Source organism: Phoenix dactylifera, chromosome 16, assembly GCF_051530095.1.
Source record: "Phoenix dactylifera cultivar Ajwa chromosome 16, Ajwa_hap1_PhDact_Kaust_v1.1, whole genome shotgun sequence".
In the NCBI taxonomy this organism is placed as follows: domain Eukaryota; kingdom Viridiplantae; phylum Streptophyta; class Magnoliopsida; order Arecales; family Arecaceae; genus Phoenix; species Phoenix dactylifera.
Genome location: NC_143205.1, coordinates 12,370,733 through 12,393,229, shown reverse-complemented (window position 1 = coordinate 12,393,229; position 22,497 = coordinate 12,370,733). Strand labels below are relative to the sequence as shown.

General features: G+C 50.0%; 1 protein-coding gene across 1 annotated transcript; it reads right to left on the bottom strand.

Annotated features, from left to right (window-relative positions):
• Positions 1 to 17,144: 17,144 nt before the first annotated feature.
• LOC103708225 (ACT domain-containing protein ACR8-like) lies at positions 17,145 to 19,985 on the bottom strand. Its single transcript, XM_008793046.6, has 6 exons — positions 19,558 to 19,985; positions 19,292 to 19,337; positions 19,001 to 19,183; positions 18,284 to 18,859; positions 18,081 to 18,185; positions 17,145 to 17,950 (listed from the first exon to the last, which is right to left on the bottom strand). The coding sequence occupies exons 1-6, from the start codon at positions 19,647 to 19,649 to the stop codon at positions 17,576 to 17,578; spliced, it is 1,377 nt and encodes a 458-aa protein (XP_008791268.4). The 5' UTR covers positions 19,650 to 19,985; the 3' UTR covers positions 17,145 to 17,575.
• Between the last annotated feature and the right edge of the window lie 2,512 nt (positions 19,986 to 22,497).

Sequence of the window (22,497 nt, the reverse complement as noted above, 5' to 3'; positions counted from 1 at the left end):
ATCATATCAATGAATAATAATCATTATAACAAAACAATATGAAAACTAGAGAAACTCTTTTTTTAATAGTTCAGGTAAGAAAAGTAAAAAATATCTATCATAATGCTGAAATATCTTAAATCACTTCAGCCATGGAATAGATGCATTGTGTTAATGAAACACAGACGCCCACATGACATGCAACTCCCTAGAAGAGCTGCAATACTCATTTGTGGAACATGCAGCTCATTGTCTATGTTTTGTCAACGATAACTGATATCTGAACATGGTGATATAATACAATGCTTATACATTTCCATATATGCCTATGTTGTAACAATTCATGACCTCACCCAAAATAGCTAGCCATAAAGTATTATTAGGTTCCTTGATTCTGTTATGACGTCCTCATCTGACTAAGAGTTCAAATCCATTCAAATCTAATCACAAACACCATGATCCGCATGTGGTCAGCCTTAATAGATTCGTGCTGCAGTATCCTCTAGTCTATATAGATTATGGGTCGGATCCGTTTTAATACCATTTATAACAATTTTAGACCTTACTCAAAATGGCTAACCGAAAAGTATTATTTATGTTTCTTGATTATGTATTAGTATCCAAGATCTATCTAATGAATAATCGATATGGGACTAAACACATGTCCGCATAATTTTTGACTCATTTCTTGTTGGCTGCTGAGAACCTTCGAAATAGAAGAAGCCAGGTTTTAGTTCGCACGGCGGAGAAAGATGAGGGGAATATCAAGAACTTATTCCCTTATAAGACAAATTGATACTCGTCCATTAGGGAACTTTGTATGAAGCCAAGTCCCCATAAACCATTTGAATACAGGTATCTCATGTTAGCACGCAGCGGAGCCAACCAAAGTGTCCGTTTATGCTTCATGGCCATTGACCAGAGTTTCCATCTCGGCTGAGAGCCTGAAACATTGGCCGGCACCTTTTTGTTTTTTCTTGGCAGCTCTGAATTGTGCCAAGAAAACAAACGGCATCGCCAATTTGCTGCGTTCAAGAAGAGCAGCCTTGGGAAAAAAAAAATACAAGGATTCTAACACTAACTAACAAGAATAGTTTTAGCAGTGGAGCCACCACTTGGTTGTGGTACAAGCTTCTGTCTTATTTAAAAACAACGAAGACAACGACGACGACAAAGAGAACAAAGACAACAATTAAAACAAGGGATCTTCCACTTATGAGACCATTGGACCCCCTCGCCATCTCATTCTTTACTTGGTTGAGACAAGGATACTGCCAAAGCGGTCAAACAAGATGGGTATATACAAACTGGCCAAGTAGCATCTTGGTCTGGCCAGTGGCAACTGGTAAAATCTATATCCAATTGAAGATGGATTCATTCAGACTGACAAAGAAACTGGAAGGGCTGTTCAGTTAATGAGTTTTTTATTGCTTAAATTTGGATGATTTATGGTAATTAATGCTAAGTCCATCTGTATAGTTCTCCCTCTCTCTCAAGCACTTGCACTGGGGAGAGTCCTGAGTTCGAGTTAAGATGGTCTCCTTCCTTCATGGTTTTGAAAGAAAGAAGGAATTAAAATCCATGTTTTAATCTAATGGGTTAGATTAAACATTTGTTAATTTTTGCTGGATACATTTTGCCACTCATTTGGTTGGTTCCAGAGTCAAGTTTGGATTTGGAACTAAAAACTTATAATTGGTTGGCAATTTTCTTTCGACCTTTCATTTTAGCTAAAAGATCATAGTCACAATTGCGATGTCCAAACCTAGATTAGAATATAATTTTATGCAAAGACGGCTTAATTATATACGAAGCGAAACAAAGTTGATTTGTTAGCTACAAGCAGATCAATATGGTATTAGCAATTTTTAATGAAGATGGTTTTGTTCATACATGACAGACTACCTAGATTTGTTGGGAGCCTTCATGTAGAAGGAGAAAATGTTATGATCGTTCATATGAAAGGAAATGCAATGAAATCTTTTGTTTACTCTTCAAATTTTCAGAAATTTGCAGAGTTGCACCCATAGAGACATCAATACATAGTGAAAGAAATTGTTTACCAGTTACTAGTTCAATCTGTTCAAACAACTCGTACTCATAAAACTTCATTTTATGCAAGACATTTTGTGAATGAAAACAAAAAGAACATGCTTTTTATAAAAGTCATGTTCCGAGTTTCATCATCTGCTAGTTTTTCTTTTAGAAGTTCATAGAAAACAAGTTATCTTCAATAAAAAACTTTGGTCAACTTGCCTTCCTATTTGCATGGGGGAATGGAGTTGAAGGGAGAGAATTAAGTTATTAGGGAGAAGATTTGAATAGAGAGAGGATTCAAACTGCTCTCAAATTAGTCAATGACTTTAAATTACATCATGGGCAACAACCACCTAACCAGGAGCCCTTCTACTATCTTATATCCACTTGACACCAGCTTTTTAGATGCCACCCCCATTGAAATGGACAGGAACTGCACCCAAACCATTGCCAAAGAACTACCTGCAATTAATCTTATTGGTAAGTGGGAGTAAGCTCGAGAAGAGCACAAATGATTTCAGAAAAGATTTTTCTTTATTCTGAAAGAAGGTTTTCTTGTTCCTATCCGGTGGGATATTTTGTTAGTTAGGCCAGGAGATGCTCATGGATGGAAGAACGAATGGGAGAAGAGTGAAAGGTGACAGAGTGGATGGCGTCGCCACCCATGTTTTGCTTTTGAATGGCCTTCTTTCTTCTTAATTAAATCCATGAACAGTTGCTGCTTGTGGCTTCTCCAGATAAGCACGTGAAGGAATCGATCACCATTGAGGAATCTCTGTCAGAAAGAAGATTAAATAAAGAGAGCAAAAAAGGCATCCCGGATGCTTTTACATTTTTGTTTTCACATGATTGCAACAGCAATAATGATAGGTATACACCATGTGAGAATCCGTGCGGGCGTATGTTTAATCTCACATCGATTATTCACTGGATAGATCTTGAGTACTTATACAGGATCAAGAAATCCAATTAATACCTTTCGGCTAGTCATTTTGGATGAGATCCTGTATTGTTACACACTAACTTTAGCTCAGGATATTTTTTCTCTAAAAGAAAGAATAGAAAAGTTATTAAAATTTCTATTATTCCAATTGTTTGTTATTGCAACCAAAAAATAGCACAATATTTATGATGTTGGCCTTCAAGGAATAAGCTATTAGTTTTGAAGTAATTCAATCAGGGAGAAAGAAGATTCTTTTCAACCCGCTCAACTCGAATCTCTCAAAAAAAAATTAGAAGAAGATGGAGGAATCTCAAAAGTAGAGCTAAAAAAAAAAAAAAAGAAGTACGTAACCTCTATTTATAATGGGAGGTCTACCCTAACACAATTTGGATCGAATTTCTCTTCCTAATCCTAATATGACCCTTTTTTCCTTAAGGAGGTACATAGCCTCTAGTAAAAAAAATAAAAATCTTAAGAAAGTAGATCTCGACTTCTATATTGACTCTGTCTTCTATCGCTTTGCCTGATTTCTTCTCGGATAGAGAGCTACGTCCGGTCAAAGTCTTACCAAAAAAAAAAAAACTTCGATTTAGTTCATTTCGGGACCTAAATGATAGAATTTCGGCCCAATTGAACCTCCTAAGAGGTTGGCTCAAAGTTGTAGATCTTGAAAAGATACCTAATTTTAAAAAAAAAAGATCACCTCAATCAGGCATCATATAACCAAATTATGACCTCTAGAAGTTTGACATGCGACTCGGCTTCTAGATGTGATAGATCTCGCTCTTGAATCTTGTCTGGCCCCACTCGTACAGTGGTCAAAGTATTGCACATCGAATCTAGTAATCCTCTTAAGTACTCGTAGTAGACAAAATATATCCCGCATCGAGTCTAGTAATCCTCCTGAATACTCGTAGTGGCCAAACTAGTCCATATCGAGTCTAACAATCCTCTTGGACTAGGAAGATATAGAAATATTATATATCTGGATGAAATTTCAAATGTTATTAGAAAGGGATAACTACTAAATATAATTATTTATCAGAAACTACTTGTGTGTAAATTTATAATTCAATGTAGGGTTCTAAAACTATTATAATTATCAATTTGATCCTTCTTTAGATAAGGACTAATTGCTAAAATATTACATAAATTTATGTAACATTATGTTTTTCATTGCATCATCTGTATGTCTTGGTTGTATGACCTTGTTGGATTTATACAAGAATAAAGTAATTACTATTATAAAGTACTTATTAACACTTATAATGAAAATTAGTAAAGCTATTGCTGAAGAATCATCTTCCTTCTTTTGATTTGGCAGGTCATACTCATGTAAGAACTATATGAATGCCGCTTTTAACAAAAAAAAAAAAAAAAAAAAAGCTATTGCTCAGGTCAATCACTGTCTATCAAATAAAATATGGTCCGATCGTTGTATAAAATTGAAACAAAACCTGAATCAAAAAAAAAAAGTCGGTCATTATTTCAATTATGTAATATTAACCATTATGATAAGATCACTGATGAGTAATATATTTTACTTAATTGCTTCTATTCATACATAACCACCTCGTGAGAATTATTGCTTTCATGCTTTGACAATGGCATTTTTTTAATGGCCATTTTTTGGAACTTTGACTGCCACTTCTAACGCAAGTGTTCTCAGCAAGGATCTAGCAGGAAAAAAAAATTGTTGTTCTTCTCAAGTGACACAACTGTCCTCCGGATAATGAGTTCATGGAGCTGGAAACATACTTTACCAAAAGTCGTTACATATTTAATAAATAATTATGAAACAACCATAGAGAGAATTAGGGTTATGGTCCTTATGGAAGCCGGAGGAGACAAGCCGGCATCAAAAGCCGAGAAAGAGAGAGGGGCCTGTGAGAACGCCGGTCACGACGGGCAGAGAGCTCGGCGATGCCGCCTCGCCCGGCGCGCTCGGCGCCTCTTGGAGGCCGTGCTCAAATTTTTGGCAGCTGGGAGAATAATAATATGTTTAGAAGACTGGATCCGAGTCCATGTGTACGTGTTTTGGGAACAGTGGGGTATTTATTATAAGGTGGTGGAGAAAGGTGGTAATGTGTGCGGGAGAGGGAGATGAGAGTGATGGCAGTGGGCTTTTGAAGAGTTCAAGAGCAGAATGGGAAGTTACAGGGAGTGGCTTGTGGTTAGGAAACTTCTAAGGACCTGCAGCTTCCATGAAGATGTTTGTACCATGGGACCTATAAATACAAATTGCACTACCTTGATTTCATATATGTATCTGCTCTTCTTTATCTAGAAGCTTGTGTGTTTGGAGTTTTTTCCTCTTTTTTTTCAAATCTAAATGGCAAGCTTGACTCATTTAATTCCTAACGTCTTAAAGTTTGAGGTTTAGTAATTAGGTAACATGTTAATACTGTATCGAGATTTAGCTTGCTAATGGTTGTGGGTTCGAAATTTTGATATATACCGTCAACTCATTTTTATAACTTAATTTTGAGATTTATTGGTTAGTTAATACAACTAAAACGTGTTTGAAAATTATTTAATTATTAATATATTAAAATAAAGGCTCGAGATTCTGAATGTCTGCTTTTATTATAGAGCCTAAAATGATGTAGTTGCATTATTATTGCTATGTTGGTTTCCTTGCATTATAAGTTCATAAAGACATGTATGAAAAGTTAATAATGGATAAGGTTGGACACTTTTGGTTTATTGTGTTGTGGATGCCATGTTATTGTTGGATATGCTACCCATGTGGATCTATTTGCTTTGTGACTCTGCATGTTCGGTATGGGAATGCATGATTTTGGTAGTTGGTGGTCTTGTGCAACTCACACTAGTGCCCTAACGATCGGATCGATCGATATGAGAAATGAAGTACTCCCTTGACATATATGTCATTTTTTATAGTCTTGAAAGTTGAAACATTTTTGCAAGTAATCTTCAAATGAATTTTGTAAGATTGTTAGATAGCATTTAATATAGTTGCATAAGTCTACTATTCCCAGTGTATGTTTGAGCAAGGGAAAATGCAAATTATGCTAGAGAAGGAGGCTACACTGACCTCAAGCTATGATTGCATTATAGAGTGGGATTAATCAGGTCTTTAATGCTATCATCAGATTATTTATTTGCAAGGTCCAGTCGCACTTTGCATGAAACTAAACTCGACTTGGTTATGGCTGCACCTTGTTTGTTGTTATTAGGGTTATGTAATGCTTACAATAATTTTAAACAACAAAATCAAACAACTTATTAGTTTAACCATCTAGACCATTGAAGATTCTCAAGTGGTTGAAGAACTTATAACTATAATAAATATCATTTAACAATTTTTTTCCCCAGTTAGTATTCATTGTTAGCAGACTAGGTTAGTCTGGGTGTCCTTGATCATGTCACCACCTCCCCCAAAAAAAATGCTTATTTCCAGCATTTTGATACATAAACTCCAAATTTTAGAAGCAATTTTATCTGGCTCAACCACTTCTTAATCTTCTCAAAGATGAAACCAATGTGAGGGCAGTCAATTTCTTGCCATAAAGAAGATAAGAACTGGATTGCGAAATAGGTGCACTTCCAAACCGAGGACCACAAATTGGAAGGTGGTATACTCTTATGATACTGTCATCTTTGAAGTCACATCTTGTCAATATCTAGTCCTAAATGGTCTTTTATGTTCCCCAATCATATGCTCTTCTTCCAACATTCTTTTTGGTACATTGACACTAATTTAAGGACCAATTATGAGAATCTAAGTTAGCCATCATTTCCTGGATTCAGATGAAACCAGAGCACAATTTCTTTCATGTCTAGGCCATACACATTGGAGGATGGGATACTTTTGACGCATAGTTCTTTTAAGCCAAGGACCACAAATTGGATGCAGTATACTCTCTCAAGGTGCTGTCTCCTTGGAAGTTAGGTTGCAAGCCTTTGTCACTTTCTTGGGTCTTAAAGTTCTTCAGCAAGTCCCTCCATCTATTGTTTATGTTGCTGGTGGTCCCAACCGAGAACGATTGGCACAGCGGTGTGAACGGGGTTCCGTTTGAGTTGCCTTAGTTGGTGTTGATTGCGCTCCACCTTCCACCAGGAAACCTGCAAGCAAGCCTCGCACCACCACTGGGGTAGTGGGGGCCCTCCGACGATCAAGTCAGAGGAGATTGGAGGAGAAGGAGAGATAATAGTCGCAAGTAAGAGAATGCTCTGGAAGTTCTTGCTTCCCCCCCCTCCTCCCCCCAGCCGCATATATACCAGGCTGGGGGGTCTTTCAGGGGGGTTCGTCATCGTGGGGCACGATGGAGCTGCCACTGACACGGCCGTTACAGGGCGTCGTGGGGCAGCGCTGGGTACGGCCATGACAGGGCGTAGTGGAGCTCCGCCTTGTACGGCCGTTACAGGGGATCGTGGAGCAGCGCTAGATACAACCGTTGCAGGGAGTAGTGGAGCAGGAGGCTGCGGCGTGCCTTTGGGGAATAGCCTGTCGTTGTCGAGAGATGTCCGACTCGGGGTCGGGCTGCGGAGACGAAGATGTCCGACTTGGGGTCGGATTGCTGGATCAAGGGGCAGCCGACTCGGGGTCGGGCTGCGGAGCCGAAGATGTCCGACTCGGGGTCGGATTGCTGGATCAAGGGGCTGCCGACTCGGGGTCGGGCTGCGGAGCCGAAGATGTCTTCCTGGGCGCGCGTGCCGGTCACGTGGGGCATGGTGGCTAAGTTCCCCCGTAACAGTAGCCCCCCACTTCCGAGCCTGGGACCAGAAGGGGAACGGGTGAAGGGAGTGATGCTTCGAGATTGCCGCCATCCCTCGGAGAGGCGCGCGCGCTTCGAGCTCCCCGCCTTCTTTATGGCGTATGGCGGTTGTTGCTGACCTGGCAGTCTGAGGATTTCGGCGGACATCCTTCCTTAATGGCGTCGATTCGCCTTTGTGGCGCGAGCGACCCTTCGGCAGCCAGGCGTCCTCTGGCGTCACCGAGGCGTCACCCACCTTTCCGCCTATTTAACCGGGGGCTCTCCTCCGTCCGCCTTTCTCTTTACAGACATCTTCGAGTTTCTCCTTTGCGCTGCCGTCATTGCCGTCGGACTGTTCGCTTGCTCCTCCTTTGACGCTCTCGGAGCCGTTCTTCCTTCTCTTCCGGTGAGTTGCCCCATTCTTCAATTTAAGGCTCTCCATACTTTCTCCTTTTGTATTAGTGTACTCCAGTCGTTCCGGTCCTTTCTCCCTTCTTGACCCCGTCCTGACCGTAGATTCACTGGCCATTAGGGATGGGCGAAGTGAGAGCAGACCGCATTAAGTCGGAGCTGGTCGCCGAAGACCTAGATAGGTTCGTGGCTCGATACCACCTTCCCGAGGCCTGCAATGTTACGCTCCCGGGGCCTGAGGAGAGGATGTCCCATCCTCCTCCAAGGAAGGTTGCCATCAATGAGGGCATTCTTCAGGCCGGGTTCCGCTTTCCCCCCTCGGACTTAGTCGTTCAGGTGCTTCGGGGTTTAAGAGTGGCGCCGACGCAACTGGTGCCGAACTCATGGCGCGCCCTGACGGCCTTTCAGGTTCTCTGCCGCATGCACGAGGTTCCCGCCACCCTGAATGTCTTTTGGGAATGCTACGGCCTGAGCGGCCACCCCCAGGACAAAGGATGGTGGTGCTTTGCGGCGCGGCGAGGGTGCGGCCTCGTCAAGGAGGCTCCTACCTCCATTCACGGCTGGAAGTGGCGCTTCTTTTTCGTTGACGCAGATCCCTCTTGGGAAATCAGGGCAACCTGGGAGACGCCGATGAAGTCCCCGATTGGCCTATCGAGGTTGTCGAGGGAGGAATCCGATGGCGTCGCCGTCTTGAAGGGGTTGGTTGCCGAGGGCCGGCTCCCCCCGGTGGCTCGCCTTATTTCCGAGGATACCTTGGTGAACGTCGGTCTGAGCTCGGTCCCCGCTGACCGTGAGCCCGCCACCATTTCTTTTTTAGCTCTTTTCTCCTCTTTCGTCTCGTTCTTTCCTTCAGTTTCTCAACCTCCGACCACCTCGTCCTTTTTGCAGAGATCGACGACGTCATGCGGTCGGACAAGGCAACGGCTGTTGGTAGGACGTCCCTACTGGAAGCAGTCCGGAGGAAGAAACGAGCTCCTCCGAGCGGGGCCCCACCGGCGAAGAAGTCCCGCCGGCAGGCGACTCCGACGCCGACAGACGGGTCCGGACCCACCGATCAGGGGGACGCCGCGGGCGCGGACCGGCAGTTGACGCTGTATCAGCCCTCCGATGCCGAGACTACCGTTTCTCCGGAGGCATCACCCGGGCGCGCCCGAGATGGACGGGTCGGACGTGATCGGTCCCCAGCCCAGCCTTCGACTCGGTCGGCTCCGGATGATACAAGGAGGGACGCGCCGAGGCCCCGGCCGAGCGGGACCCTGTCAATTCCAGGGGCGGTCCCCGCCCCGAGCATGGTCAGCATGACTCTTCCCCAAGCGATGGGTAAGGGTAAGGCTGCAGAACCACCGTCCGACTCCGGGGAGAAGTCGGGGTCAGCCTTCACTTTCGCCGGCGCCCGAAACCTCATCGAGACGGTGCTGCTGGAGAAGGACCGCAGGCAGGTCCGGGAGATGAGGGTCCCTGACGTTCGGGCTGCCAGCTGCGTCTGTCTCATGTCGGTGAGTGTTCTTTTGGTCGCTTTCATCATTTATAGGCTCTGTTGACCCCCGCCTGACGCCCTCGTTTTTCCTATCTCTTAGCTCGCCCAGTACATGATCCGCCTGGAGGAGTGCTACGAGGAACATGCGAGGCTTCTGGCGAGGGCCGAGAGCCAACTGAAGGCAGTAGAGGAGGGAGGTCAGGCTGCGGCGGGGAGGACGACCAGGGACCTCGAGATGAGGCTCCAGGTGGCCGAAGAGCGGGCACTCGGCTTCGTCACCCTCGAGAAGCAACTGTTGGAGGCTCAGGAGCAACTCAAGGTTGCCTCGGGTCTCGAGGGCGAGATCAAGAAGGCGGAGGAGCGGGCCGAGAAGCAGTCCCGGAAGGCTGCCGACTACCGGGAGAGGTGGGAGAAGGCCCAGCGGTCAGCCGACAACGCCCGCAACCGAACCCGGTCTCTTGAAGCCAAGCTGGGCGAATTGGAGTCGGCCTTGGAGAAGTCCCGCGCGAGCGACCAGGAGCTTCATTCGCGCCTGGAGGAGGCTGAGGCTGCTCGCATTGCTGCCGAGGCGAAGCACAAGGAGGCTCAGGCTGATCTGCTGAGGGTCTCCTCCGAGGCGGACGACCGGATTGTGGCGAAGGTCTTGGAGGCGAAAGCTCAGATTATGGAGCGGGCAGAGGCGGCGCTGGCCGAGAAGAGTGCGGAAATCGGGCGTCAGGCGGTACAGGCTTATCGTCAGTCCGCCGAGTTCACTCGTGATATGTCGGAGGCGGTACAGGCCTATCGTCAGTCTGACGAGTTCGTCCGTGACATGTCGGACGCGGGGTCCGACTCCTTTATCTTAGGCTTCGAGGAAGGCCTGACAAGGGTGTCGGCTAAGTACCCCGAAATTGACCTGAGTGGGATCTCTCTTCTAGACTCCTCTCCGGCGCCATTGCCTGCTGATTCTCCAACCGCCTCCCTACCCCCTGCGGACGTGCCCGGCGTTCCCGACCCGGGGGTTCCTCCAAGCTGACCTTCTGTATTTTTGTTCTTTTCTTTGTGTGTTGGCGTTTTGCCAAGTTGTATGGGTCTCGGCCCTGAAACAATGAAAGTTAATGCAAATAGAGTTTCTTCATTTCACTTTCGCCCTTCTTCTTTTTAACTCTTGGTAGCGTCTCGCTGACTCCCGACTCTTGAAATTCTTCTGGCGCTAGGCCAGGTATCTGAGGGTTAGGCCTCAGGGAATTCTTCCGGCGCTAAGCCAGGCATCCGAGGGTTAGGCCTCAGGAACTTCTTCCGGCGCTAAGCCGGGCATCCGAGGGTTAGGCCTCAGGAAATTCTTCTGGCGCTAGGCCAGGCATCCGAGGGTTAGGCCTCAGGGAATTCTTCCAGCGCTAGGCCAGGCATCCGAGGGTTAGGCCTCAGGAACTTCTTCCGGCGCTAAGCCAGGCATCCGAGGGTTAGGCCTCAGGAACTTCTTCCGGCGCTAAGCCAGGCATCCGAGGGTTAGGCCTCAGGAAATTCTTCCGGCGCTAGGCCAGGCATCCGAGGGTTAGGCCTCAGGGAATTCTTCCGGCGCTAAGCCAGGCATCCGAGGGTTAGGCCTCAGGAACTTCTTCCGGCGCTAAGCCAGGCATCCGAGGGTTAGGCCTCAGAAAATTCTTCTGGCGCTAGGCCAGGCATCCGAGGGTTAGGCCTCAGGGAATTCTTCCGGCGCTAGGCCTGGCATCCGAGGGTTAGGCCTCAGGAACTTCTTCCGGCGCTAAGCCAGGCATCCGAGGGTTAGGCCTCAGGAACTTCTTCCGGCGCTAAGCCAGGCATCCGAGGGTTAGGCCTCAGGAACTTCTTCCGGCGCTAAGCCAGGCATCCGAGGGTTAGGCCTCAGGAAATTCCGCTCGTTGGTCGGCCAAGGCTGGCGCAAGCCGAGGCGACCGGTCGGGGCTTCAGGCTAGTTTGCTCCCGGGATGATCATCGGGTTAGCCTGGCATCCGAGGGCCAAGCCTCGGGAGATTCCGCTCGTGGGTCGGCCAAGGCTGGCGCAAGCCGAGGCGACCGGTCGGGGCTTCAGGCTAGTCTGCTCCCGGGATGATCATCGGGTTAGCCTGGCATCCGAGGGCCGAGCCTCGGGAGATTCCGCTCGTTGGTCGGCCAAGGCTGGCGCAAGCCGAGGCGACCGGTCGGGGCTTCAGGCTAGTCTGCTCCCGGGATGATCATCGGGTTAGCCTGGCATCCGAGGGCCGAGCCTCGGGAGATTCCGCTCGTTGGTCGGCCAAGGCTGGCGCAAGCCGAGGCGACCGGTCGGGGCTTCAGGCTAGTCTGCTCCCGGGATGATCATCGGGTTAGCCTGGCATCTGAGGGTTGTCAGGCCTCAGGAAATTCCGCTCGTTGGTCGGCCAAGGCTGGCGCAAGCCGAGGCGACCGGTCGGGGCTTCAGGCTAGTCTGCTCCCGGGATGATCATCGGGTTAGCCTGGCATCTGAGGGTTGTCAGGCCTCAGGAAATTCCGCTCGTTGGTCGGCCAAGGCTGGCGCAAGCCGAGGCGACCGGTCGGGGCTTCAGGCTAGTCTGCTCCCGGGATGATCATCGGGTTAGCCTGGCATCTGAGGGTTGTCAGGCCTCAGGAAATTCCGCTCGTTGGTCGGCCAAGGCTGGCGCAAGCCGAGGCGACCGGTCGGGGCTTCAGGCTAGTCTGCTCCCGGGATGATCATCGGGTTAGCCTGGCATCCGAGGGCCGAGCCTCGAAAAATTCCGCTCGTTGGTCGGCCAAGGCTGGCGCAAGCCGAGGCGACCGGTCGGGGCTTCAGGCTAGTCTGCTCCCGGGATGATCATCGGGTTAGCCTGGCATCCGAGGGCCGAGCCTCGGGACATTCCGCTCGTTGGTCGGCCAAGGCTGGCGCAAGCCGAGGCGACCGGTCGGGGCTTCAGGCTAGTCTGCTCCCGGGATGATCATCGGGTTAGCCTGGCATCCGAGGGCCGAGCCTCGGGAAATTCCGCTCGTTGGTCGGCCAAGGTTGGCGCAAGCCGAGGCGACCGGTCGGGGCTTCAGGCTAGTCTGCTCCCGGGATGATCATCGGGTTAGCCTGGCATCCGAGGGCCGAGCCTCGGGAAATTCCGCTCATTGGTCGGCCAAGGCTGGCGCAAGCCGAGGCGACCGGTCGGGGCTTCAGGCTAGTCTGCTCCCGGGATGATCATCGGGTTAGCCTGGCATCCGAGGGCCGAGCCTCGGGACATTCCGCTCGTTGGTCGGCCAAGGCTGGCGCAAGCCGAGGCGACCGGTCGGGGCTTCAGGCTAGTCTGCTCCCGGGATGATCATCGGGTTAGCCTGGCATCCGAGGGCCGAGTCTCGAAAAATTCCGCTCGTTGGTCGGCCAAGGCTGGCGCAAGCCGAGGCGACCGGTCGGGGCTTCAGGCTAGTCTGCTCCCGGGATGATCATCGGGTTAGCCTGGCATCCGAGGGCCGAGCCTCGGGAAATTCCGCTCGCTGGTCGTGCGCCTGTCGCTTGCCGCCCGACGGGATTTCTCCGTGGCCAGCTGCGATCGTGTTTCTCCTCGTCCTGTGGAGCCATCATTATCTGGTTGTAGCCGGAGAAGGCGTCCATGAAAGACAGCAGCTGATATCCGGAAGTCGCGTCGACCAGTTGGTCTATCCGCGGAAGCGGAAAGCTATCTTTGGGGCATGCCTTGTTCAGGTCGGTGTAGTCGACGCACATCCTCCACTTTCCGCTCGCCTTCCGGACAAGTACGACATTTGCCAGCCATTCGGGATAGCTGACCTCCCTTATGAATCCTGCCTCCAAGAGCTTGTCTACCTCCTGGTCGACCACTCGGATCCGATCCGGGGCACAGTGTCTCTTCTTCTGTTTTACCGGTCGGTGGGTCGGGTCGACGTTGAGGGCGTGAGAAATGACCTCCGAGTCGATCCCAGGTACATCGGCCGCCGACCAGGCAAACACATCGACATTGGCTCGGAGGAATTCCACCAACCAGGCCCGAGCTCCCGGGTCGAGATTGGCGCCGACCCGGATCGTCCTGTCCGGGCGACCTTCCTCGAGGGGAACTTCGATCACACCCTCGGCCGGCTCCCCGTGCCGCAAGGCCACCTCGTCTCTGGCGTCGAGGGACTCGACGCTTAAGGCTTCTACGGGCTTCTTCCCTTTGAGAGTTGCTAGGAAACATTGCCTTGCGGTCGGTTGGTCACCTCGGACCTCTCCAATCCCGGCCGCCGTGGGGAACCGCATGAGCAAGTGGTACGTAGAGACCACCGCGCGAAGGGCGTTCAGTCCGGGTCGTCCGAGGATAGCGTTGTAGGCCGAGGGAACACGGACGACCAAGAACCCGAGCCGCACCGTGGCTTCTGCGGGTGCAACGCCCGCAGTCACAGGCAGCTCAACGACACCTTCGGCCGAGATAGCGTCACCAGTGAATCCTATGAGGGGGGTGGATGTTTTGTGCAACAATTGTCTGGACAAGCTCATCTTTTGGAAGGCCTCGTAAAACAAAATATCAGCTGAGCTTCCACTATCCACAAGAACACGCCTTACATCATAGTTTGCCATAGTGAGGAAGATCACCATGGCGTCATCGTGGGGGGTCTGAACCCCCTTTACATCTTCATCACAAAAAGTGATTACATTACCGACCCTTTGCCTCTTTGCGACGGCTGCCCCTGACGCTTCAGTCGAGCCCCCTGCGTTCCTCTCGGGCCGGGGGCAGCCCCCAGTGATAGTGTGGATCACGCCCGCGACGGGTCGATTCTGCTCCCGAGGCTCCTGAGGGGCCGGGTCGGCCGGACGCGGGTCTGCGGGGGGACGTCGGTCGTTCACATATCGACCGAGACGCCCTCGGCGGATGAGAGCCTCGATCTCGTCCCGAAGCTGGAAGCAGTCTTCGGTGTCGTGGCCGTGGTCTCGGTGGTACTCACAGTACGCCCGAGAGGGCCTCCTCCCAGGAATCTTCTTCATCTGTCTCGGGACCGGGAGGTCCTCCCGCCCCTTGATTTCCATGAGGATCTGGGCCCGGGGAGTCAGGAGAGGAGTGTACCGGTTGAAACGTCGGGGCGGAGAACGAGGGCGTAGGGCGCCGTGGTTCCTCGCCGGCGACAGGCTTCTGCGCCGACGTTGAGGCGTCGGGCTCCTCCTCTGGCGTGCCTCTTTTCGCCTTTTCTTCCCGAGCTTTGGAGGGATCTCGGCGGCCTCCTTGCTCCGGTGGGCGGCCGCCTCCTCGGCGTCCGCATACTGGTTCGCCCGGGACAACAGCTCCGGGAAGCTCCGCGGCAGGCATTTGTCCAGGGAGAAGGTGAGTCTGCCCTTTCGGAAGCCACGCTTCAGGGCTGAAAGAGCCACCTCCTGGCTCAGGTTCCGGACTTCCAGCGTAGCCTTGTTGAAGCGGGTAAGATAATCCCGCAAGCTTTCTCCCTCGTTTTGCCGGACATCAAAGAGGGAGTCGGAGACCAGTCGCCGCCGGCTACTGACGGCGAAATGGGTGATGAAGAGGCGAGTAAACTGGTCGAAGGACTGGATTGAGTTAGCCTCCAAGCCGGCGAACCACGCCCTTGCCGGGCCACGGAGGGTCGCCGGGAAGGCCTTGCAGAGGAGAGGATCTGATGCTCTGTGGAGGAGCATAAGGGTCCTGAAACTCTCGACGTGATCCCGCGGGTCCGCCGCCCCGTCATAGGGCTCGATCGCCGGCATTTTAAACCCCGGCAGATTCGGGGTCCGCAGGATCCTCGAGGCAAGCGCCAGCTGGGAGGAGATCTCCAAGTCGGCGAAGGGATCTTTGGAGTGGCCCTTCAGGACCTGGAGTTGTCGGTGGAGATCGTCCACCCGCCGGTCCAGGGAGCGCGACCGATGGGTGGGAGACAAGGAGCACCGAGAGGGGGACCGACTGGAGCGCGGGTTCCTTGAGGACTGGGGGGTCTGGGAACGCGCCCGGGCCCGCCTCTCGTACCCCGCGCAGCTCCGATGGGAAGGTCCCGGCAGAATGGACCGTGCTCGAGAATCTTCCTCGCGCCGGCGCTCCTCCCCATGGGAGAGGAAGGAGCGCGGGTTGAGGAGGACAGGTGAGCGCTCAGGGAGCAGCAGCTCCTGGGCCCGCTGCGGCGCCCGAGACATCACACCCTGCAGGTTCTGCACTGCCTCCGCGAGGGTGCGAACCTGCTGGGCTAACTGGTCGAACTGAGCGGCTTCGACCATCTGAATGGGAGGTGGAGCGGTGGAGTGTTGCTGAGAATATGTTGGAGACGCAGCGGCCTCCCGGCCGGAGGCGCGAGAGGCCCCGCGACCGGAGGCATTGGAAGCTCCACGACCACCTCGCCGTGCCATTACGATCGCTCTGAGATTCGACCCTTCCTCTAGCGCCAACTGTTGCTGGTGGTCCAAACCGAGAACGATTGGCACAGCGGTGTGAACGGGGTTCCGTTTGAGTTGCCTTGATTGGTGTTGATTGCGCTCCACCTTCCACCGGAAAACCTGCAAGCAAGCCTCGCACCACCACTGGGGTAGTGGGGGCCCTCCGACGATCAAGTCAGAGGAGATTGGAGGAGAAGGAGAGATAATAGTCGCAAGTAAGAGAATGCTCTGGAAGTTCTTGCTTCCCCCCCTCCTCCCCCCAGCCGCATATATACCAGGCTGGGGGGTCTTTCAGGGGGGTTCGTCATCGTGGGGCACGATGGAGCTGCCACTGACACGGCCGTTACAGGGCGTCGTGGGGCAGCGCTGGGTACGGCCATGACAGGGCGTAGTGGAGCTCCGCCTTGTACGGCCGTTACAGGGGATTGTGGAGCAGCGCCAGATACAACCGTTGCAGGGAGTAGTGGAGCAGGAGGCTGCGGCGTGCCTCTGGGGAATAGCCTGTTGTTGTCGAGAGATGTCCGACTCGGGGTCGGGCTGCGGAGACGAAGATGTCCGACTTGGGGTCGGATTGCTGGATCAAGGGGCAGCCGACTCGGGGTCGGGCTGCGGAGCCGAAGATGTCCGACTCGGGGTCAGATTGCTGGATCAAGGGGCTGCCGACTCGGGGTCGGGCTGCGGAGCCGAAGATGTCTTCCTGGGCGCGCGTGCCAGTCACGTGGGGCATGGTGGCTAAGTTCCCCCGTAACAGTTTAGATTTGAGAAGCTATCTTCTAATGTCATAGAAGAGATTACTTCAGGATAATTTTCCCTTCAATTCAACAACTCCTTCCTGGATTCAAAGATAAAACCATAGAGAAGTCAAATCCCAACTTTACATTTAGAAGGGTAGGAATGGTTTGGAGGATGGTAAGAATTCTTTTTGATGCTGTCATTCAAATGGAAGACCACCAAATTTAATGGCAGCATACTCTCATATTGTCTCAATGGAAGTTACATCGTGGTCATTTTCAAGTCCTAAATCAACAAGTTGCATCATTCTGCCTCCTTGATTTATATACAACTGGAGGAATGGTGAGAGAAAACTACTGAACCAATTAATTTGAACAGAGGGACCCGGAATCATGCCTCACTGTATGGGCTCACATTGTTTTCAAGCTAAGAAAACCATAGACCCACCAAAATTAAAGAGAATCACAGATCCACAAAACAAAGTTCCATAGAAGAGAGCAGGATGAAATCAGATCATGCAGTCAAACATTGGTACTAAACATCAATGGCTTGTGTACAAAGTGTGTCACCCAAAAGAAAAGAAACAAACAGAAAAAAAGAACAAACCACACCAATCCTTCCAAGCTGGAAATCCACCAATTCACCACCACCAACTAGCTCCCACCAAATGGCCTCCAACCAGCAACATTCAAACCCAAAAGCAGCAACCAAGACCCCATCCACAACCAATCCAACTCTCTCCTGTTTTGTTCTCTCTTCGAACATACTAGTCTGAATGGTCCCTTATGCCCATTTACACCCAAACATCCCTGGGCCCTGAACTGTATACCAATTATACTCCACCAGATCATGTTCTGTACTTCTTCCCTTCCTTGCGTTATCTACAAAGCCAATTGAAAGCAAGGTATAATATGATACAAAGATGCACAACCAATGGAAGACAGGACCTAAGAGCAAGATCTAATCAACCCCAAATTGTACAGATTCCTCATCACTAGATTCCCCAGATAGAACAGCCCTAAACCACCACCACTCTGAACCTCCTCCCTGCGCGCCGCTGCCTTCCGGTGGACCTGCAGCCACTGCTCCTCTTCCACCTTAAGACAAGCTGTGTCAATCCCAATCCTCTGCCGCACAGCCTCAATTGCATCATGATCTGCCGGCTGCCCGGTGGCATCGGTCACATAGAATACATTTGAAGCCATTTGGCCCTTTGTCAATACCTCCGCTCTCGTCACCAACAGCCCGTTCTCCCGGAATGTCCGGGTGACATCGGAGAGCAGCCCTGGCTGATCAACGGCGCACAGCTCTACTCTCAAACCCTGCCACCATGCAAATAAGAAGCTAATTGCATCAATACAAAATGACATTGGATGAAACATTGGATGCTTCCTTTCCTTCTTGCAGAGGAATCGAGCATAATTCTGTACGAAAGGTGGTGGCTTTGGTTACCTCTGATGCTCTCCTCTCAATGGCGGCTTGCAAGCATTGGATCACTCGCTGTCTCTCTGCTTCTGAGCTGATTGGACTCCCATCTTTGTGCCTTGTATAGAACTCCTGAACAAACCCAACAAAGAAACTAAATACTCGAATGATCGGGGAAAAATAATTTTTTTTTCACAAGTCATGAATCCAAATGAGAAAAAAGATCAAACCTGGTGAGCTCGATCGCCATCAGTGTCAATGGTTCCATGGAACACGACGTACTCCATATCTGTAAGAGTGCAGACAACGTCGAACAGTAGCTTGGGGCGGTCCAGGCACTGGACGGTGACGACGGAGTAGCCCCTCTCCACCCAGTTCTGGACGGAGACGGAGGGTGGCGCCACCACCGGAGACGGGGACGTGTGCTCGTAGTCGCGGTCGGCGAACATCAACTGGTGGAGGCGGCGGTCTGTGTGGGCGACCGCGAGGGAGGAGATGGCGGCCTTGGCGCCGCGGACCCCGTGATCGCCCTTGAGGACGTGGCGGAGGCGGGATTCGACGCGATGTATCCGGTGGGCGTCCCCGATGGGCTCACCGGAGCCCTCGTCCCGAACGAAGAGGAGGCACGCGATCCGGCCGTTGTGGGTCCAGACCTTGGCCTCCACCACCCCGCACTGAAGCTCGGCGAGCACCGCGAAGACCTCCGAGAGGAGCCCCGGCCGGTCCGTGCCGGTGAGCTCCAGCGCCATCAGGCCGTCGCCAGCGCGGCAGCCGGAGGCCTTGGGGGTATTCCCACTCGCCAAAGACTGCATTTTGACGAGAAAATAAACCACGAAGCTTCTCAAAATGAAATTTTGATGAGGGGGTTTTGGGGGGATTTTTCGAACCAGAGAGGAAATAGAGCTCAAAACATAAGATCTTTTGGGTGACTTAGAGAGAGAAAAGACCTGTTCGATATAGGAGAGGACGCTGTCGTCGGTGAGCTTGCGGCCGAACTGGTCGGTAACGTAGAAGACGTCCATGAACCAGCGGCCGTCGGAGGAGAAGTAGGCCTTCTTGATGGAGAGATTGAGGTCGGTCAGGACCTGGACGGCCTCCAGGAGGACCCCGTGCTTCCTCGCGCTGTCGACCTGCTTCCATGACAACAGAGGAACTCTCCGTTAGCCTCATTTTTGCTCAAAGATCCCTCCTTTCTTGCATCTCGCAGTAAGTTTTTCTTAGAAGAGCTAGTTCGTTACCTGGATGAGAGTCGCAGTGGGGCAGACAGCATTGTCGATGACCACCCTGCAATAAAAGAACCAAAACAAAGGCGTAAGAAACCCGTCACAGAGAAGCACTTCCAGATCAGGAAGAAAACGTTAAAAGGTAAGTGCCTTGAAATCGATTAAAGCCCGAAACTTGAGAGAGAAAAGAACGGAAGAATCATAAAAGGCTGAGAGATTAAGCAGCTAAAGTTGAAAACGGTTTGAAGAAAACAGAGGAAAACGAGAGCAAGTGGGCGAACCTAGGAGTATTCATCCGGATGACGAGCTTCTCGTACTCGTCCAAATACGCCGGCCATTCCATCTCCTCTCCCTTCAACACCTCGAACACCATTTTTCTCTCCCTAGAAAACTCCTCTATTCTACCCTTTTGAACGCCCCTTCCTCCCGCTCCGTCTGCCCCTTTGCCCCGCTCGAAGTCCCTCGCTCCGCCCTCTCGCTTTCTCCCTCTAATATCCCCACAACGCGACGAGATCAACAAAGCGAAGTCGCTCCAAAATCCTCGTCGCGACCGCAGAGAACGCAACGGCTGACAACCCCTGCCCACTCTTCCCTTGTCCGTAGCCCCCCCACCCTCCTCAACCCAATCGCCTCTCCTCTCTCTCTCTCTCTCTCTCTCTCTCTCAACTCTTCCCACCGGTAACGTAGCCCAAGTGGTTAATATTTAAAGCCCAAAGCCACGCCTAACTCCCCGGTTCAGACGGTCACGTGACGTGGTCCACGGGACTCGACCGCGATCAATTGAGCCGGGCCCACGTTTTTCCACTGTCGCTCAAATCAGCCACTATTCTGCCACGTGGAAACATTGCTTCCGGTTCACGAGACGGTCAGGTGATCCTCCGCTGAGAAAGTTTTGAAAATCAAAACATAAAAGAAAGATCGGGTTCAACGTGGGTACGGTTGGGTTGGATCCGGTCCGGTGGGTCCGACCGACCGCCGACCGGCATCTTGGGCCCCCCCTCGACCGCCCTTGTCGGACCCGCTCCCTTTTTCCCTCTCGTCGTTATGGCCGTAGCCATCTTTTTGGATCCTACCAACTAACGTTACCAGTAATCTTCCGTTGTAAAATGACCGATTTAGCCCTACATGCTTCATTTACCACTCGTTAAAGCGTGGGCAAATGGGTCATTTTGTTTCATAACGATATTCCCGTCCGGGCAATACACCTGGTATTAAGCACTAATCATCATTATGAGAAGTCGTGGATTCGAAGACTCAAACTTAGGATCCCGTTGGGGGGCCCATGACACGTGCATGCTGTAATGTAGCCACGTGTAATTAGAACCGGCGGAATCGTGCTTAACTTTTGAACATTCATTTAACCTTTTTATTTAAATAATCTGATTAGACAACCGAAGTAGTAGCACTAGCACGGTGGAAATCGAGCTTTAATTTCATCATAGTGGCTCAGCTTTGAAACGCGCGGAGACCGATTAAATGTGAAAATTCGATGCCCCTGCCTAATTTGCGTGATGGTGAGGTTCTCTTACAATTAGAAAAATAATTAATTAGTTCATTAATTAATTAACAAGGAGTAATGGTTCTCCGCTACGACGCACGATCTTGCATGTTTCCGTCATGATGTTGCCACGTGGAACTCGGGAAATTGAATGCGTCCGTCGTGCCGCCACATTTTCCCGTTAGTGATTGCCGTTAACTTTTTCCATTTTTGTTTTCTTTTTTTTTTTGCTCAATAAATGAAGCGGGTGGGAAGCAGACGACTGGAGATGGATGGCCGGAAACAAGTGGACGGTCCTCCCGCCAATTTGCCCCATTTGGCCGTAACGGTGTCGGTCGGTGAATTAACGTCCGCTTGTTTTCTTGGTTTAAAAATAGGGGACGTGATCGACGGCGATTGACGGAGGGAGGATAGCTTTTGGGAACAAAGATCATTCGGGGGTAAGTACTATAGGCGAAACCTTTGTTTTACCATATCTTTTTCGGTGCTTATCTTACAAAAATCAAAATAAAAATTAAAAAAAACTCCTCATAAAGTCCATCAATTTTGCAACTTCAAAAAAGATAAATACGAAATGATTAATTGCTTGGTATATACCATTTGCTCGTATATTGATAAAAAATATATTTTGCAAACTATGTATCGATTTATCTTAAAGTATATATTAGATCACTGCTAGATGTGTATAAGATAAGTTTGCACTATATATTAGAAAATCGATAAATGTGTATCACAAATCACTGACCATGTAGTGTGTATTGATAAATATGATATTATGAAAACTGCATATTAATTTACTTGAAAGTATGTATTAGGTTGTTAGATGATTACTTTATTAAGTATGTATTATCTGATCCATGTACCGGTGAACACCATATTTTAGAAATTGTGTATCAATTTATCTAGATTTGTATATTAACTTACTAAATAACTAATTTGCTTCGTGGATATTATTTGATTATGCAGTATGTATGTCCCTACTATAGCTTTCCTGTTTCTAAGCTCTTGATTTACTAATCTCATCTGTTTTCTTTAACTTGCTCTTTTTTTTTTTTTTTTTTTTTGAGGCCGACTTAGAAGGAGAAAAGGATGGGATAAAATTAGACATGCAACTATATCAACTTGAATTTCAAAATAGAATCTAACTATCTAGACATTGTTTCTATGAATAGTAGGGTAAAGGACCAATAAATTTTGAGACGCGCACTAAAATAAATACGGCAAAATAAGAAGTCCGGCCAATACTTTTTTTCTGCGTCCAGCTCATATGATATTTGATCGGCTTTTGGGGCCTTGGAAGGGTCGTTTTGGAGGGTACGAGGAGGAGAGACGAGGTAATGAAATAAGGAAAAGGAAAAGGCGGTGACGGAACGCGTGGCGGACAGCTCGGACGTGGATACCAACGCCTGCTTCCCGCCAATGCAAGGCGAACTCAAGGCGAGCCCCACTTGAGTCCCGCCACCGCCCCGTAGTTCTTGCGAGCGTTATGATGGGGACCAGGGGACCGGATTGGTTAATATGAATTCCCGCCATCCTACTCCTTGCTTTCCCTCGCTCGCATGCGAATTTGGCGCCAAGGTTCAAACAAACAAACAAACAAACAAGGAGGAATTTGGGAATTGGGACCAGTGAATGTTTAAATCTGTAGAGTTTTTTTATCTCAACAGAACAGGGTGTAAACCAGCAAGCTTGGTCCAATTTGAGCTGAATTCGAAGATATAGT

Excerpts from the sequence above, each read along its gene's own strand:
- LOC103708225 (XM_008793046.6), bottom strand. The coding sequence starts at position 19,649 with ATGGTGTTCGAGGTGTTGAAGGGAGAGGAGATGGAATGGCCGGCGTAT. Across the intron at positions 18,186-18,283 it reads ATGGCGATCGAGCTCACCAG|GAGTTCTATACAAGGCACAA; the intron begins GTTTGATCTTTT and ends GGGTTTGTTCAG. Across the intron at positions 17,951-18,080 it reads TTGAGAGGAGAGCATCAGAG|GGTTTGAGAGTAGAGCTGTG; the intron begins GTAACCAAAGCC and ends GCATGGTGGCAG.